The sequence below is a fragment of the Passer domesticus genome, chromosome 12 (genome assembly GCF_036417665.1).
Source record: "Passer domesticus isolate bPasDom1 chromosome 12, bPasDom1.hap1, whole genome shotgun sequence".
Taxonomy (NCBI): domain Eukaryota; kingdom Metazoa; phylum Chordata; class Aves; order Passeriformes; family Passeridae; genus Passer; species Passer domesticus.
The window spans coordinates 7,015,834-7,030,396 of NC_087485.1; the positions used below are offsets into that span (position 1 = coordinate 7,015,834).

At 58.0% G+C, this 14,563-nt stretch overlaps 1 protein-coding gene across 3 annotated transcripts; it reads right to left on the reverse strand.

Annotated features, from left to right (window-relative positions):
• Position 1: 1 nt before the first annotated feature.
• SLC9A5 (solute carrier family 9 member A5) lies at positions 2-13,995 on the reverse strand. Of its 3 annotated transcripts, none has more exons than XM_064386600.1 (16): positions 13,793-13,995; positions 8,588-8,890; positions 7,766-7,929; positions 7,409-7,487; positions 6,529-6,706; positions 6,180-6,400; positions 5,792-5,994; positions 5,198-5,287; positions 5,000-5,070; positions 4,194-4,323; positions 3,945-4,033; positions 3,690-3,816; positions 3,392-3,562; positions 2,752-2,821; positions 2,460-2,591; positions 2-2,083 (listed from the first exon to the last, which is right to left on the reverse strand). In XM_064386600.1, the coding sequence occupies exons 1-16, from the start codon at positions 13,923-13,925 to the stop codon at positions 1,617-1,619; spliced, it is 2,628 nt and encodes an 875-aa protein (XP_064242670.1). In that variant the 5' UTR covers positions 13,926-13,995; the 3' UTR covers positions 2-1,616. The 3 variants fall into 3 exon arrangements, with proteins under 3 accessions (XP_064242670.1, XP_064242672.1, XP_064242671.1); XM_064386601.1 differs by having other exon boundaries at positions 1,987-2,147; XM_064386602.1 differs by lacking the exons at positions 7,766-7,929; positions 8,588-8,890; positions 13,793-13,995 and having other exon boundaries at positions 7,413-7,486.
• Positions 13,996-14,563: the final 568 nt, after the last annotated feature.

The following is a 14,563-nucleotide window of genomic DNA, read 5'->3' on the forward strand; positions in this document are numbered from 1 at the left end:
CTCTGCTCCAACTCCAGTTTATTGAACATTACAAAATACTCTGCATATATTTTCACATTATAACAATATCCTTGCAAATAATATATTAAGTCTTGAGTCATTTGTGGTGCCCATGGCTACAGAAAACACTGACCCAACTAGAGATTTAGTATGGCCCAATATCAGAAATCAAAACTAGTATAAGTCATACCAGAAATGCAAAACTATATAAAAACCTTTTAAAAACTTCATGCTCATCTGGTGGAACAGGTACAGAGCTGAAGGGCCTCTGCTGAGCCCTGCTGACAGGGCTGGGAGCCCCACCAGCTCACCTGCTCCACACTGGACTCACCCACCCAGTGCATCCAAGTGTCCCCTTGGCACCTGCTGTCTCAGCACACCCACAGAGCTGGAAAAGGCAGCCTTTTATCTGCTTTGGAGCATTAAAAGTCCAAGACTCCTTTTTCCCAAAGAGGAGTGACCCCCAACCCTCCTGCTCTGCCGGTGCCCAGCCATTGTGCTCTTTTGTGTGCTGAGCAGTTCTTGGGGTGCAATTCTTGGCCCTTGGGGTCACACCAGAAGTAATTCATCATGTGGGCCACCAGCTCCCACCACCCTCTGAGGGGGGAACAGGGGTGGCTGGGATGCAGGTGTTGGGGACAGACCTTTGAAGATGCACACTGGTCACACCCATCACCCCTGTTCCTGATGTACATTCATACCTGCTGCTCGCTCCACTCCTTGCACCATGACCAGTCCTCCCAGCTGATGCACCCCAGGCAACTGGGAGACTCAGACGTGGGCAGAATGAACACCAAGGATGCTGTGCAGGGCAGCTGCCTCCCAGTACAGCCAGAAAGCTGAACACTGCAGCTGCTGGGAGCACATCCAGGGGACGGGTGGCAGCAGGGTGCTGTTAGAGGAGTCCCTGTGCGTACAGGTTCACTAGCCCAGCTCCTGGTGGAGCCAAACCCCGGGAGCACTGCTCCCAGTCCTGAGAAAGCTCGGCCTTGCCTCTGTGGTGCCTCCATAACCCGGGGAGCACGGGGCTGTCGTGGTGAGGAGCCCATCTCTGAGCTCCTGGCTGCTGTGAGGAACCAGCACTGTGGCCACCTTGAAGTCAATGGCTCAGTCACTGCGTGTGGGTGGGTTCCTGTGCCCCAGCGCTGCTCTCAGCCCTTCTCCCAGAGGTCTCCTACTCACAGCCAGGCTGGAGACCAGCTCTTACATCTGTGAGCAGCCACAGCCCATTTCCAGCAGCCACCACCTCAGGGCAGCACAGCCATGACAGGATCAAGTCTGTTCAGGATCCCAGCTCTGGGAGAAATATTTCTAACCCCCAGCTGCAGAGATGTGTAGGGACCAGAGAGGAAGAATGAGGTTTGGGATCTGTGCCTCTGGGTGGACAGGGGCTGGTACCTGCTGTCGCAGCACAAAGACCAGTTATTGTCCAGGTTTGCATCAGCAGGTGCATGGGCAAAGCACACCCTGGAGAACAGCTCCAGGAGGAATACTGGGTTCTCCTGCCTCTCCTGGAATTTATGGAGACACACACAAGCTTTGCAGTGCAAGACAGAGCAGTCACCAGGCCATGGCCTGTCTGCAGCTCTCAGCCCCTTCCCAGTCCGCAGGGTGCCTCAGAGGTGGCTTGCTCTGTTGAACATCAGCCACCTGGGCTCTGCAGAGGGTGGCATCCTGCCCTGCTCCTCTGTGGCCATCAAAGGCTGCAGCTCCTGCTGCTCGGGACCGTCCGGGCTGCTGTCACTCTGTGACCGGCCGCTCTTGGAGACGTGGCTGGGGAACTGGAAGCAGGAGCTCTGCTCTGGCATCGCCTGGCTTGCAGACTGGGGCTGCTCCTCCAGCACAGGGCAGGCAAATCTCCTGTGCTGAGGTCCGCTCTCGATGCCTGGGGGGGAAGCGATGCTCTCCAGGGAGGAGATGCTTTGGTTCCACGCCTTCTGCATATCCACTGGCACAATTTTGGTGGTCTCCGAGGAGACATAAACAGCCAGATCAGCCTGGTCTCCTTTCCATGGCAGCTCCTTCTCTGCCAAGGTTGGCGATGGAGGGATGATGCAGGGGCTGGGGCAGACATCCAGGCTGCCTGGAGATGCAGATGGAGGGACAGTGAGAGGGAGCTTGCACAGCTCTCAGTCTCTCCTTGGACCCTGCAAACATTGCAGAACCAACCACTACCAAATGGCCATAGAACCCTAGAATATCCTGAGTTGGAAAGAACCCACAAGGATTATGGAGTCCAGCTCCTTGCCCTAGACAGGACAACCCCAAGAACCACACCATGTGCTGGCCCAGGGATGCAGGACACAGGGAGGCTCTGCCATGCCTCCAGAGGACAGTGATTCTCCCATTCATGCTCTGAGGACTTTGGTTTTGCCCAGGCCAAGGCAGTTTTGCTCCACAGACAGAGGAAGGATAAGGTACCTGATGGCAGCTGCTCTGCATGGAGCATTGGTGCCTACCAGGAGTTGTCTTTCCCTGCAGGACCTCATCAGTGGCTCGAGCAACGAACACAATCCCCTCATCGTCCTCCTTCTCCGTCTCTGAGCTGTCACTCTCCTCCTCCTCTGAGCTGACCATCACCAGGACAGGAGCTGCAGACAGGACAGATGGAAGGGCTTGGTTTGGTGCTAGCACAGCCCTGGTGCTGTCATCCCACCGAGCTGGCAGTGGGCAAGCACAGCAGGTGCTCCCATCCCACGCCACCAGGCCCCCCTGCCAGGACCTGCCATGCTCACCTGCCACTGGCCTTACCTGCATCCTGCCAGGGGACATTTCTGTGAGTCTTCCCGTTGGGTGTCTCTTTGGTCAGAGAGATGTTCTTCTGTGAAAGAAGAGGAACTGGCAGGGATCTGCCCTGTGCAAAGCCCTAAACCCAAGAGGTGGTCCTGCAAGCCAGCCAACACTGGCCATGCAGGTTCCCACTCTGGCTACATGGCAGATGGTTTCTAGTCCTTAGGCTTTGCATCTTCATGGCCCCACAAGGAACTGCTCAGCTGCAATGGCTTCAAAAGCCTCCAAATAAAAGAAGATACCTAAGGCTCAATTTGAGGTGTGGTGCCACACTTCTGAGCCTGGATGTGCACCAACACTGAGGCTGCTTTATGCTGAGTGCTCTTGTAAAACAAACCTGGGGCTCCTCCAGGGCTTTGCTCAGTGAAGAGCCACCCCGCAGCACTGATGGCATGCTGGGGACACATGGACACACAACACCTGCATGCTCACATGCAGCATCAACAGGACTAAGAAGAGATGAGCCACTTTTCCCTCTGGCTCTGGAGCTGCTGATGCCCTGCAACACTTCACCTACACCCCAAAAGGACCTCTCTTACTGCATCCTGGAGTGGCCAAATATCAGAGCTAGGAAAAGAACAGCAGCCTGGGGAGGACTTGCCTTTTTTCTGCCTTTTTCCTTCAGCCTGGCCTTGCTCTTGGAGGAGCAGACATTGTGCTTTGTGGACTTGAAGGTCTCCAGACGCCTCTTCATGTTCTGCCGGAAGATTTCTTTATCTTGGCGCTCTTGTTTATCTGGAGAGATGAAGTGACGGCTGTAGCTGGCCTTGTACTGGCCGAGGGAGAGGCAAAGAGACACAGGGTGAGCAGCTGGCCCCGCGGAGCACGGTCCATCCCCGCTCCTCTGCGGGTGCTGCTCCCCTCGGGGTCAGCCGCACGCCGTGGCCCGCGGTGCTCACCCGCCGCCGGGGCTTGTAGAGGCTCCCGCGCAGCACGTGGTGCATGGCAGCGTCCTCCTTGTCCCGGCGGCTCCGCACCGTGTCGATCACCTGCAGGTCCAGGCACGCGCCGCTCCCGCTCTCCCTCCTGCGGGGAGATGGACATGGATGGGCTGGGCTCCATGCCAGCCCCCTGCCAGCCCTGGTGCAACCCATCCCCAAGGGAAGAGGTCCAGCAAGGTCTGTGCAGGAGCTCAGAGGGATGGCTGTACTCACAGGAGGTTTGTGACCGATGACTCTGACATGGACGTGCGGCTGGGCATGGAGGGCAGCGCCAGCTTGGCAGCCGAGTGCACGTGGCCACCCTGGGAAGTGGGAGGACAAGGCTGGCATCAGGACAGCAAGGACCCAGCTGGGATGGGCAGGTCCCCACTGCCTGGCCAGAGGGTGCACATATGGCCATACATGAGAGGAACCTCTCCTGCCAGGGCCATCCTGCTGCCCGGACACCACTCCTGCCTGTACCTGATCTACAAAGCTGATAGCATCCCGGATGTTCAGCTTGTAGTAAACATCCCAGATCTCATCCCGCAGCCTGTAGGCCGATTTCCGCATCAGGAGCTGGCTCAGGTATTTCTTGTCAAACTGCTCCCACCTGCCATGAGATGAAGACAGAGGCAGCTCAGCTCCCATGGGGTACCATGGCCAGGGATATCTACCCACACAAGGCTGCATGTCCCAAGTATGGCTGGGGCTGGGCACGCAGGACCTGGCTGTGCACAGGGACACACTGCCAGGGAGAGCAGGAGGGGAGGGGACACAGTGACCCTTCAGCCTGCCCAAGGGGAAGCCAGACACCATCGGATCTGTGAGAGGCAGTGGGAGTAGAACTGGGGCCACCCTGCTGGAGCACTTCCCCTGCAGGAAACAGGCTTTTTGCATCCTTTTCCTGTCCCTGTGCTGCAGATAAACACTGCCCAGGCAGGAACAGGGCTGTTCCCTCCTCAGTGCCCAGAGCAGTTCCATCCATGAGAAGGCAGAGGGCCGTTGCCCAAACACGGACACCCCAAGTTCTGATCTTGGCAAGCAATGTCCACTCCACAGCATCCCAACCTGACCTCTCTCTGGGATGCTTTTGTGATCTTGGTCTGCTGCACAACAGAAGTCTGATGGTACCTATCCAGACTGATGGACAGACATACAGGCTTCCTGGTCCTGCTGCCCTGTCCACAGCAGGGGTATCCTCCTGTGAGAACCCCAGGGTGTCCCTGTGGCTGGCATGCATCTCCACTCACTAACAGTCAGCAGAGGATCCTGTCCAACACACTCACTTGTCCCGCCAGTAGTGGTAGCCATGGTGCCCCACGATGTCCTCCACCGCTGCCAAGATGTGGTCAAAGGCCTTGAGTGAGGGGAAGAGGGTGAGTGGTGGCAAGGCTGAGGATGCCCTGGGGATGCCAAGGTCATACCTGGCCCTCACCCACGCCCCCACGTGAGGGGAGCAGGCAGCCTCTGGCACTATCACTCACGTGCTCATGCAGCTCCTCGTTCAGCGTGGGTTTGTGGTGGTCACTGCGCTTCACCTTCAGCCACGTCACCAGGGGTTTGATGGTGAGGCCCTAGAATGGCAGGAGAAGGCAAGGGAAAGACTGGGAGGGCGAGAGGGTGCATGGCTGGGGCATGGGGAGCAGAAGCAGCACGAAGTGACTGGGGACAGTGGCTGTGCCAGCCACGCATGCCCCGATCAACCCAACCCCTGTGCCATGGTGTGCAGCCCCAGTCATCCTTCCCCTAGACCATATTCATCCTCCCTGTGGCTTCTCTTCCCAGGGCACTGAACACCAGAGCTGGGGCCCATCAGCAGCTTTGTAGAGAGAGCAGCCTGGACCTTGGAGCTCCTGGAGCCAGTCCCAGAACAAAATGCCAGTGGGAAAAGAAGGTGAGCCATGGTCCCACCATCACAACAGTCCCCATAGTGGTCCTGCCTACCTGCTGATGTGGTGTCAGAAAGCACCAAGGACCAAAGGTCACTTGAAAAAAAATATTTTCCCAAAGCACATATCCCCTCGCTAGGTCTGTGGCAAGAAAGCAGCACCGGAGGAGGGCACAGTGCCCATCCTCACCTGCACAATGACAGTGAAGAACACCACCACGATGGTCGTTGCCACAAAGTAGTCCTTGGCTTTCACCTTTTCCCTGTCCAGCAGGATGACCAGGGCGAAGGCCACGGCCCCACGGAGGCCACCATATGACATGACCACCTGGTCGATCCTGTCCAGGGGGATGAGGCGGAAGCGGTTGAGCACGTATGTTTGGAGAACAACACCTGGGGAAGAAGGAGGAGGAGAGCCTGGAATGCTGGGAGAACCCTGCCTGCTCCAGCAGCACAGCACAAAATCCCAGCCAGGATCCATGGCTGGCCTTGTGCTCCAAGCTTTCCTGGGCAATCTCCCTTTTTGTCATGAAAAGGGCTGTGTGCTACCAGCCATATACACAGCAGGACAGACTGACCCACGGCTCTGAAGAGCAGGATAAAGAACAGAGTGCCCAGCACCAGAGCTGTGTCCCATGTCCACTTGGAGGTGTCCACAGCCGAGATGCCCAGAAACATGAAGATGATGGTCTCTGAGCTGCTGGCCAGTGTCTTCATGGTGTACTTGACCGTGGTGCGGGATTTCTGGGAGATGTTGGCTTCCACGTACTTCTTGCAGCAGATCCCACAGAAGGTGACTCTGCAGAGGGGCAGGAGGAGATGGCATGGCCCTATGGCAGGATGAGGAGTGGGTCTACTCACTGCCTCTCGCTGCTCGGCACCGCCACCCCAATCTCCTGGGCTGCCCTGGGGTAAGCCAGTACTCACGCCAGGATGGCGGAGAGCGAGACCATCTCGGCGGCGAGGTACGCGACGTAGGCCAGGAGGAAGACGAAGAGCGGCTCGATGATGCGCACGCGCTTGGTGAACCGCGTGATCAGCGCCAGCAGGAAGGCGAAGAGCAGCCCCACGGCTGTGCCCCCCAGGCTCACCAGGAAGAAGGAGGCTGGTGGGAGGAGAAGTCTCATCTGAGCCAAAGGAAGTGGGCCCAGCTCCTGTGCCCCACAGCCGTGCCGTGCTGGGCTGGCCAAGCGCCATGTTCCCACCCAGGTCCCCTCCAAAGCATCCCATGGAGCACAAAGCTTTGGATGATCCCAAAGCATCCCCTGGAGCACCTCTGCTGTGGGGGCAGGCTGATAGAATTGGGGCTGTTCAGCCTGAAGAAGACCCTGGGGAGACCTCAGAAGCCCTTGCAGTACCTGAAGAGTACTCCAAAAGAGCTGGAGAGGGACTTTTGACATGAACATGGAATAACAGGACAAGGGGGAATGGCTTCAAACTGACAGAGGGCAGGGTTAGATTGGGTATTAGGAAGAAATGCTTCCCTGTGAGGGTGGTGAGGCCCTGGCACAGACTGGCTGTCCCATCCCTCTAAGTGTTCAAGGTCAGGTTGGGGGGGCTCTGAGCAACCTGGTCTACTGGAAGGTGTCCCTGCTCATGGCAGGGGGTGTTGGAACAAGATGGTCTTTAAGGTCCCTTCCAGCCCACACAATTCTGCAGTTCTGCACTGATGGCAGCATGTGACACGTGGGGGTGACAGAGCTGTGGTGCTCAGTGCCCACCCCACAGGACAACGGCTCCTGTGCTTGCCCTGCTCCACTTCCACAACAGAGGAGGAGGTGGAGGGGCTGGTGTGGCAATTACTCACCTACCCCCTTCACGTAGTCTGTGGCGTGGATGTGCGCTGGGCCCAGCTCCACGAAAGAGTTGAAGACCTTGTACAGCACCTGCAGGCAAGGCAAACCCTTGAGAAACCCAGGGCATTGCCCTGCCTTGAGAGGGACAGGAAGGGTCCTGTGGAAGAGGCATTTTCCACCCCAAATCTGTCAGGTAAGAGCTAATTTCAGCAAAGTCTCCCAGGGCCAGGAGAGAGGAAAGGCCAAGAGCACGGCATGGGTCTGCTCCCAGCTCAGGGATATCACCTGCATCCTCTGCCCATCCTGGGGAATTCCAGCACCTTGGACATGTTGGGCTCAACATTAGAGTCCCCCAAGCTGCAACTCACCACGGTGACAGCATCGTTCAGGAGAGACTCGCCAAACACAATGATGAAGAGGGTCTCATTAACATGGACCTCTTCAAAGACAGCCAGGACTGCCACAGGGTCCACAGCAGAAATCAGGCTGCCAAAGAGCAGGAAATCCATCAGCCCAGCTTCAACACCTGGATCTGTTAGGACAGAAGAACCAAAGTCAGGCAAACCAGCCACCCCAGAGCCCCTCTCACCAGGGGGAAACAAGCCTGTCCCTCATCTGATCCCAGTGACTTGGCTGCAGCATCTCAACTGGGAGTGCAGTGGGATGAGGCCAAAAGTGTTCCCAGACCTCCAGGATGCCCCTGGAAAAATGGGACTTGGTGTCTTCTTGCTGCAACATGAGAGGAGCATGAGGGATGTCCCGGCTGGCCCCCAGGTGCATCACTGCTCCTCCAGCAGGCACCACCAAAGGTGGCTCAGCAGCCCCACCTCAGGTCCAGGCATCTCCTCAGGGCTCAGGAGAGCTCCAAACACAGCCCAGGCCAGCCAGGCCAGCCAGTGGCTCCAGCCAAGGACAGGGAACACACGGCAGCGAGCCAGCAACGCCAGCCAAGGTCGGCAGACAAAAATAGCAAAGACATGAGTCAGCCCAGTGCCAAGCAGGGCCCGCCTGCCCTGCACGCTTGACCGTCCTGCCAGAGCACCATTCCCAGGATGTCAGGACCCTGCTCGTGCTGGAATTCCTAGGAATCCACAGCAGGGAGAGGCAGTGGGCTATGAAATTGGGGTTGCTTTGCACCTTCAACCTGTATTTTGGGGATGTGGGTGAGCTGGGCAGCCCTGCACACCCACCCATGAGCCCGGCCCGGTGCAGGCCCCAGAGCGCGGTGCCGGTGGCGAAGGAGTTCCAGAGCGTGCCCACCACGGCGTAGGTGAGGATGGCACCGATGTTGTCGAAGAACAGCCGGCTGGGCATGAAGTACCCCGAGTCCAGGACGATGGGGGGCAGAAGGAAGAGGAAGAACATGTTGGGCTCCAGCTGGTACTCGGCTTTCTTCGCCACGGCCAACACGATGCCGCCCAGGCCCAGCCCCAGCAGGATGAGAAGGCAGCTCTCCGGGACAACGGATGTCACCTTCCTTGACAGGTGGAAAACTAGAAGAAAAAGAAGAATGAGAGCATCAGCCAAACAGGCACATGGACAGAGCATCCCAAATCCACAGGCTTCACAGTAGAGTTGGGTGATGCATGATGGATGGGAGGAGAACAAGGGAGCACCTATGGAAAGGCTGCTTCATGGCCACATGTGCTCAAAAGACCTTCCAGCTGCCTCCTAGGTCAGGATTTCAGGTCCCTGACTCTTTAGGATTTCCCTCTCAGCCACTGTCTAATAAGCCCATCAGCCAGGCATTTTACTTTTCTTGGCTTCTGGTATCTGCACTTAAAGGTTTAAAGCAGGCAGCGAGCACGTTCACAGTCACGAGCACTGCTGGCTGCTGTTCAAGTGAAGAAATCCTGGTACACCGGGACATGTCACCCCACTCAGAGACAAGGATGCTCAGCCCCGGTGACAGGGTGACCTTGTTTGCATCCATCTGAGCAAGCTGCCAGAGCAGCATGCAAACCACTGCAGCACAAGCCATGCCCGAGCACAACCTCCCTCAGCACCAGCTAACCTACCTGCATGCAAAAACACAGGCAGTTGGGAGCTGCAGATTTAGAGATGCTTGGAATAATCACTTTATTCCATGCAAGGTTTGGGCCAAATCTTAAGCTGCCGTGGAACAGGATGTATTTTCTAAAGCAAGCAGAGGATGCCCTGTATTCATCCATCACTAATGTGGCAGTGAGCCTGTGCTCAGGCACAAGCCAGCAGAGTGCCACGCCAGCCAGCACAGGGGATTCGTTCCTCCAGGTACCCTTGTCCCCATGTCAGGGTGTCCTGTGTAATTCCAAATCAGTCCAGCTTCCAGGCAGGCAACCCCCATCCCTGTGAGTTTCTCCTCATTAGCACAAGGTGCTGTATTTCTGCTGCCCCTCCAAAAGGGCATTGCTTGGGGAAAGGCTACTGAGTGATTTTGTCCCCCCATCACTGGGTTCTGCCATCACTTGTGACATCCAGCCCAGCTCTGTTGCCTGACTTGACCACCAGATGAAGAAATCTGGGGAGTGGGTTCCTCCAGGCACTTCAAGAGCTACCTCTGTCCTTGTGCACCCAGCAGGTACAAGGGACATCAGGGTAGCTCTGAGCCATCAGTTGGCTGCGAGCCCAGCCCTGCTGCCAACCCCAAAACCCAGTCCCTAAAGCCCTTTAGCTGGACTAAAGCTGCCCACTGCTTGTGCCAGGCTACCCCTCCAGAAGGAGAGTTGTGCTGTGGTCATGCAGCAGCCCTGGGTCACTCAGCTGCTTCCCTCCTTTGGAACCCCAGTGGACAGACCATAGGGTCTGCCTAGCCCAGGGTGCCCTCTCCAGTGGCACAGACCTGGAGAGGAGCCCAGGAACAGGCAGTACTTCATCAGTAGGTTTCCATGTGTCTATGTCCTTGTCAGTCTCCTCTGAACCTGTCCTGGTCCTGCTCTATCCTTCTGGGACAGGTCCCAGTGTCCCTGACATGTGGGCAGCCAGAGAACTGAGGTTGTGGCATCCTGATGTTCTTCCTTTCTCCTTTCCCAGCACCTCTTAGGTGATTTTCTTTCCTTCACCACAGCTGAGCTCTGAATTAGCAGAGATAATTGAATGACAAAGATCTGGTTCACAACCAGAGACATCATTGAACCCACCACCCAACGTGCTGGTTAAGGACCACTTTTCCTTCAGCTGAGGACCTCAAGAGGTTGCTGCTTGGCACAGTGAGCTCCATCCATGCCCCAGCACTGGCTCCCTGCCATAACACAGCAGCCAGCAGGGGCAGAGCAGTGAGCACAGCGGCAGCATGAGCTGCAGCTCCACCACCAAGCACCTCAACAGGAAAGAGCACCCAGGCCAAGGCTCTGCCATAGCTCTGCCACTGAACACCCCAGCCACAGAGCCTGGGGCACCCCCTGAGCCCCAGCCACCCGTGCTCACTGCTGTGGGCTGCAACACAGCCCTGGAGACTGCGGTGATAAGGACACTGCAGCCCTCCAAGCAGACCCACAGCCTGAGGAAACACTGGCTGGGCTTCATCCGGGCCAAATTCCTGCTAAATGACCACACGAGTCACTGCAGAGCCCTGTTCACCCCACACAAGCTGCTTGCACCGGTGGACGGATGGTGCTCACTCAGCGCCTGCAGCAGGCTGTGAAGCCGCTTCCCACCCACGGGAACAAAGCTCTGAAGTTTTCAAGAAGGGAACGAGGCGTCCAGCCCCTTTCTGCATTCTCAGGAACATTGCCAAGATCCCTGCTCTCTGCTTTGGCAGCCCAGCTGCATTCCTCATGCTGTGGAGCTGTCCTGGCTGGCTGGGGGACACAGGAGAGCGTGCAGGGGTGCTGTGGGGACATGGGTCCTGCCTGTCATCCATCATGGAAGTGTTCAAGGCCAGGATGGATGGGGCTTTGAGCAACTTGGTCTAATGGAAGGTGTCTCTGCCCATGGAAGGGTAGTTGGAAAAAGATAATCTCTGAAGTCCCTTCCAACTCAAACCGTTCTGTGGTTCTATGATTGATTTCACCAAGCCAAGATTGATTGATTGATTTCTATGATTGATTTCACCAAGCCAGAAACTTGATCAAATAAAGGAGAAGCATCAATGGGAAAGATCATACTTGTCCAAAAATCTGCTGGCTGATGGGGAGAGCTGCCAGCCTCCCCAGGAAATGGCAGCACATGAGCTCCCATGTGTCACAGAGAGCAGCCAGTGGGGACAGACTGAACAAGCTCTAATTTTATACACACTAGTCAAGGATTTCAGCACTAAAGGTTCCCACAGCAACAGTAACTTAGCCACATGTGAATTAACTTCAGAGACATAATCCATACTCAGGCATACATAATAAAGGATTTGCCACTGAGAGAACTCAGGGCCAAAACCTCCTCTGCTCCTCCAGAGCTTGGGCAATGGCAGAACACCTAAACCAAGACATGAGCAGCTGGGGGCAGAGGTGATGGGGTGAGGAGAGATGGTTGCAATGCTGCTGCATAGAAAAGTATCTGTCTGCTGGCAAACTCCTGCCTGTGGGGCAGCTATGTGTAAGGAGAATGTTTGGGGCAATGCTCACGACCTCTGTGCTCTGAGTGTGGATGGAAAAGGCAGCAAAGCCCGGATGATGCCTCGCTGTGCAGGAAGGCAACACCCAAGCCAGTTTTTCCCTGCCCCGGGTGTTTGCTGGCTTGGGTCACCCCAGCATCGTGACTGCCTCTGAGAACAGAGCCCACAGTGTCATTTCCCCATCACCCGGGCGTGGGGCCCTTCCTCCCCTGCAGTCACAGGGCTGTGAGCTGGCAGGGCTGTGATACCGCAGCGGATCCTCTGCGCCAGCCCACACCCAGTGTCCACAGCTGCCACAGCTGGCACTGCCCTCTCTGCTCCCCAAAATCCTCCACCCCTGGTTCATCTCCTCTGTGGGCTCCTGTGCACTGTGGGGACTGCAGGTGCCATCTGTGGGGACACCCATGGCAGGGTGCTGCCTGCAGCTGTGACCCCAGGTCTGGGTGCCCCTATTGGCTCTGAGGATCCACTGGACACACTGGATACACCAAACCTCAGCTCAAAGCCATCAGGGTTGTGTCTGACAGAGGAGAGTGGCCATCAGCCTCAGGCCTGGAAGAACATGGCAGATCTGGGGATTTGGGAATGATCCCAGCTCAGGCCCCCCTGCACCCACCAGCACAAAATCAGGGTGGCTGAGGGGAGCATGTCAATGGAAACCTGCACAGGGAGCAGCTCTGGGGAGAGGTTGGAGAGAAGACAATAACAGCCAGGGAAAGGAATTTTCTCTCTGATCTTCTGCAGGTAGGAGGGACGCACTCGGCAGCTGGAGGTGGCACAGCTACAGCAGAGTGCTGTATTTTTAAACTCATGATACCTTTTAGTTCATTCCTCGCGAGGTTTTAGGTCTCTCTTGCAAGAAGGCGAGGAACGGAAGATCCACAGTGATGCTGGGACAGGAAGAGGCCAGCTGGTGGTCACAGCTGTGGCTGTCTCCTGTGTAACGAGTGCTGCTGCACATCCCTGGCTGATCTCTGAACCCTGCCAAACTCTGAACCCACATTTCTTGATCCAACTTAATACTAACAGAGTGTTTGTGCCCCTACCACGGGGCTCACAGTGGGGTCTCTGAGGAAAAAACCTCAAGGTCACGATCTCATCCCCTGGGCCCAGCACAGCAGGCAGGGGCACTGTGGGGGCCCAGCCCTCTGGGTACCCCTGCCTGGCCCCCACGCAGGGGTGTCCCCTCCGCAGCACCCCAGTGCTGGTGGGGAGCCCAGCCCTGCGCAGCTCTCACACATCCTCATTGTGCCTTCCCACACAGCCTCTCACAGCAGAGCCTCCCCCGGCTGCCTGGTTCTGTGCTGGGAGCACAAGAGCCCAAGGCCAACCCCATCCGGAGTGACCCACTGGAGGAGACTGCAGGCACCTGCCATCCCCCGGCTGCTGGGGGCACATCCTGCCTGGCACCACCGAGCCTTCCCCCGGGGCTGGGGGGGAACAATGGCTTCCAGACCTGCCGGTGACAGGTGCTGTGCCAGCCTTTGGGAACACGGGACATCCTTTGGGGCTTCGCTTCTCATGAACCCTCCATCCTCTGTGCCCACCCATCTATCCATCCATCCCCTGCAGGAAAAAACAGCCCGGGCCCCCACCTTTTCCTCCGGGTGGTGCCTCAACCCCGCCGCCGCACATCATCCCCGGCAGGGCACGGAGGATGTGGCGTGCTGCCCGACCTCCGCAATCCAGCTGAGCGTGGTGACCAGCCGGGTTTGTCCCCATGACCCGTGTCCCGGCTTGCGGTGACACCCCTCGTCCCGGGTGCCCCCGCGCCCGCCGGGGATGCCGCATCCCCCCTGCCTGCCCGGGGGTGGGCACGTCTGCTCCCGGGGGACCGGAGCGGCTGGGGACATGGGGACACACTCACCGATCTTGGCCAGGCTGGCTACCAGGATCCAGGCGGCCACCAGGCAGGGCGCCTGCACCTCCCGCCACTGCCAGCGCAGCAGCTCGGCTCCCGCCGGGGCGGCGGGGCCGGGGGAGGCCGCCGGGGGCTGCATGGCCCCGCCGCTCCCGCCGCTCCGCTCCGCTCCGCCGCGCTCCGGCCCCGGCCCCCGCCCGCGTCACGCGCACGTGGGGACGCGCCGGGACGGCCCCCGGGCCCCACGACACCGGCCCCGCCCCGAGCGGCACCGGCACAGCCCGGGCCTCGGCACCCCGGTACGGCCCCAGCCCTCGGCGCCTGCCCCGGCGGCCGTACCTGCCCCAGCACCCCCCGACTCGCCCCCTGCATCCCCCGCTCCATCCCAGCTCGTCCGCACGCTCCCGGAGCCCCCTGGGCCGTGCTGGTCTCCTGTCTCCATCTCAGTCCTCTCTGCATCGCCCCAGTCCCCCCTGCCATCCCCACCCCGTGCCTCTGCTTTGTCTGAGTCTCCCCACCCTGGCTTGGTCCTCAAGCACCCACCAAATTCCCCACCCTCCTCCACACTCAATCCTCAATCCCCCTCCCAGCCAGCCCCTTCCCAGCTGAAACCATCCACCCCTGGCCCAGGTGCTACCTGAGCACCAGCCTGGGAACACTCATGGGGAGCCCCCAAAATTTCTGTCTCCTCTTTACCTCCTCAGCCCCTCTCAGATACTCCCAAAATCTCCTGCTTGCTGATTAGGCCATCCACCATGCCCCATCTCCCACACCCCA